The sequence below is a fragment of the Octodon degus genome, unplaced genomic scaffold (genome assembly GCF_000260255.1).
Source record: "Octodon degus isolate 3935 unplaced genomic scaffold, OctDeg1.0 scaffold00056, whole genome shotgun sequence".
Classification (NCBI taxonomy): Eukaryota; Metazoa; Chordata; class Mammalia; order Rodentia; family Octodontidae; genus Octodon; species Octodon degus.
In genome coordinates, this window is record NW_004524632.1 from 10,066,866 (window position 1) to 10,068,095 (window position 1,230).

Here is a 1,230-nt window from a genome sequence, read left to right on the forward strand (position 1 = left end):
GTAAGTATAGAGCATCTTCAGATCTCAGCAAGGAGGGGGGGAGGGGGAGGCGGAGAGAGGGAGGGGGAGGGGAGAGAGAGGGAGGGAGAAGGGAGACAGGGAGAGAGAAGAGGGGGAGAGAGAGGGAAGAGGAGGGAGGAGGGAGAGAAGGGAGAGAAAGGGAGGAAGAAGGGGAGAGAGAAAGGAGGGGGGAAGGGGGAGGGAGAGAGACAGGGACAGAGAGGGAGGGAAGGAGAGGGATAGGGAGGGAGAGTAGAGTCAGGTGCAGGACCCACAGACGTCCAACTTGGGTGGGCAAAGGATTCTTGGGCCCAGGGCCTTGGTTCCTATGGTCCCTTGAATCTATAACATCCAGGGTTAAGTCTTCAAGGGCTCCCTACAAATGAGAGTGTGGAGGTGGAGGCCCTTGGACTTTGGGGCAGGCGCGACCCCACAGTCAGCTTACCCTGGGCCCTACAAACCGGACTAGAAGCACCAGTGCCTACCACTGATGTCTCCAGGGTACAAGAACTCTGCGTGTTCCGTCCAAAGGTAGGCAAGCAAGGTAGGACTGACAGCGAGAAGAGGATGCCTTCTCATGGCCTTGTTCCTACTCCAGAGGCCTGGGTTCTACATGCAAACCTTTCAAATCATTTGATTAATATGCAGTTTTATATTTCTCTGCATATAGAAGGAATTGCAGCTGTATAGTAGTGATTGTTGCCCACAGGAAGGCACCACGAGTTACGCCAACTGAGACTGAAGGAAGGATACAGTACCGAGGAGCAGAATGTCACGTGACAGAGGTCTTGGAAAAGTTGGAGCAAGGAGGAAGTTTCGGATGCGGATCAGGAAGACAGATGCACGAATCGTAACGTTTGAGGAAATGAAAACGATGTTTTGCATCCACCAGGAATATTTCATCAGGAAAATATATCTACCTAATCAGATAATTGCCTGTTTATTAACATAAACAATAACAAGGAAAGAGCACTGCCAGTAATGACAGCAACCGCTCAGCAGGGTATAAAAGGGGACAGGGGCAGGCAGGCTTCCAAACCTCTCAGACCCTCCACCTTGCAAACCCAACCAGAACTTCCAGCCGCCGACACCATGGTCAATTCCTGTTGTGGCTCCGTCTGCTCTGAGCAGGGCTGTGGCCAGGAGAGCTGCTGCCAGCCCAGTTGCTGCCAGTCCAGCTGCTGCAGGACCACCTGCTGCATCTCCAGCTGCTGCAGGCCCCAGTGCTGC

At 53.3% G+C, this 1,230-nt stretch overlaps 1 protein-coding gene across 5 annotated transcripts in view; it reads left to right on the plus strand.

Annotated features, from left to right (window-relative positions):
- Positions 1-1,092: 1,092 nt before the first annotated feature.
- The window catches only part of LOC101565637 (keratin-associated protein 4-12-like), a 7,627-nt gene continuing 7,489 nt past the window's right edge, over positions 1,093-1,230 (plus strand). For 2 of the 5 annotated variants that reach the window (XM_023718017.1, XM_023718018.1), the window contains exon 1: positions 1,093-1,230. In XM_023718017.1, the coding sequence (XP_023573785.1) occupies positions 1,093-1,230 (138 nt within the window). The other 3 variants (XM_004633743.1, XM_012515290.1, XM_023718019.1) reach the window with 2 other exon arrangements.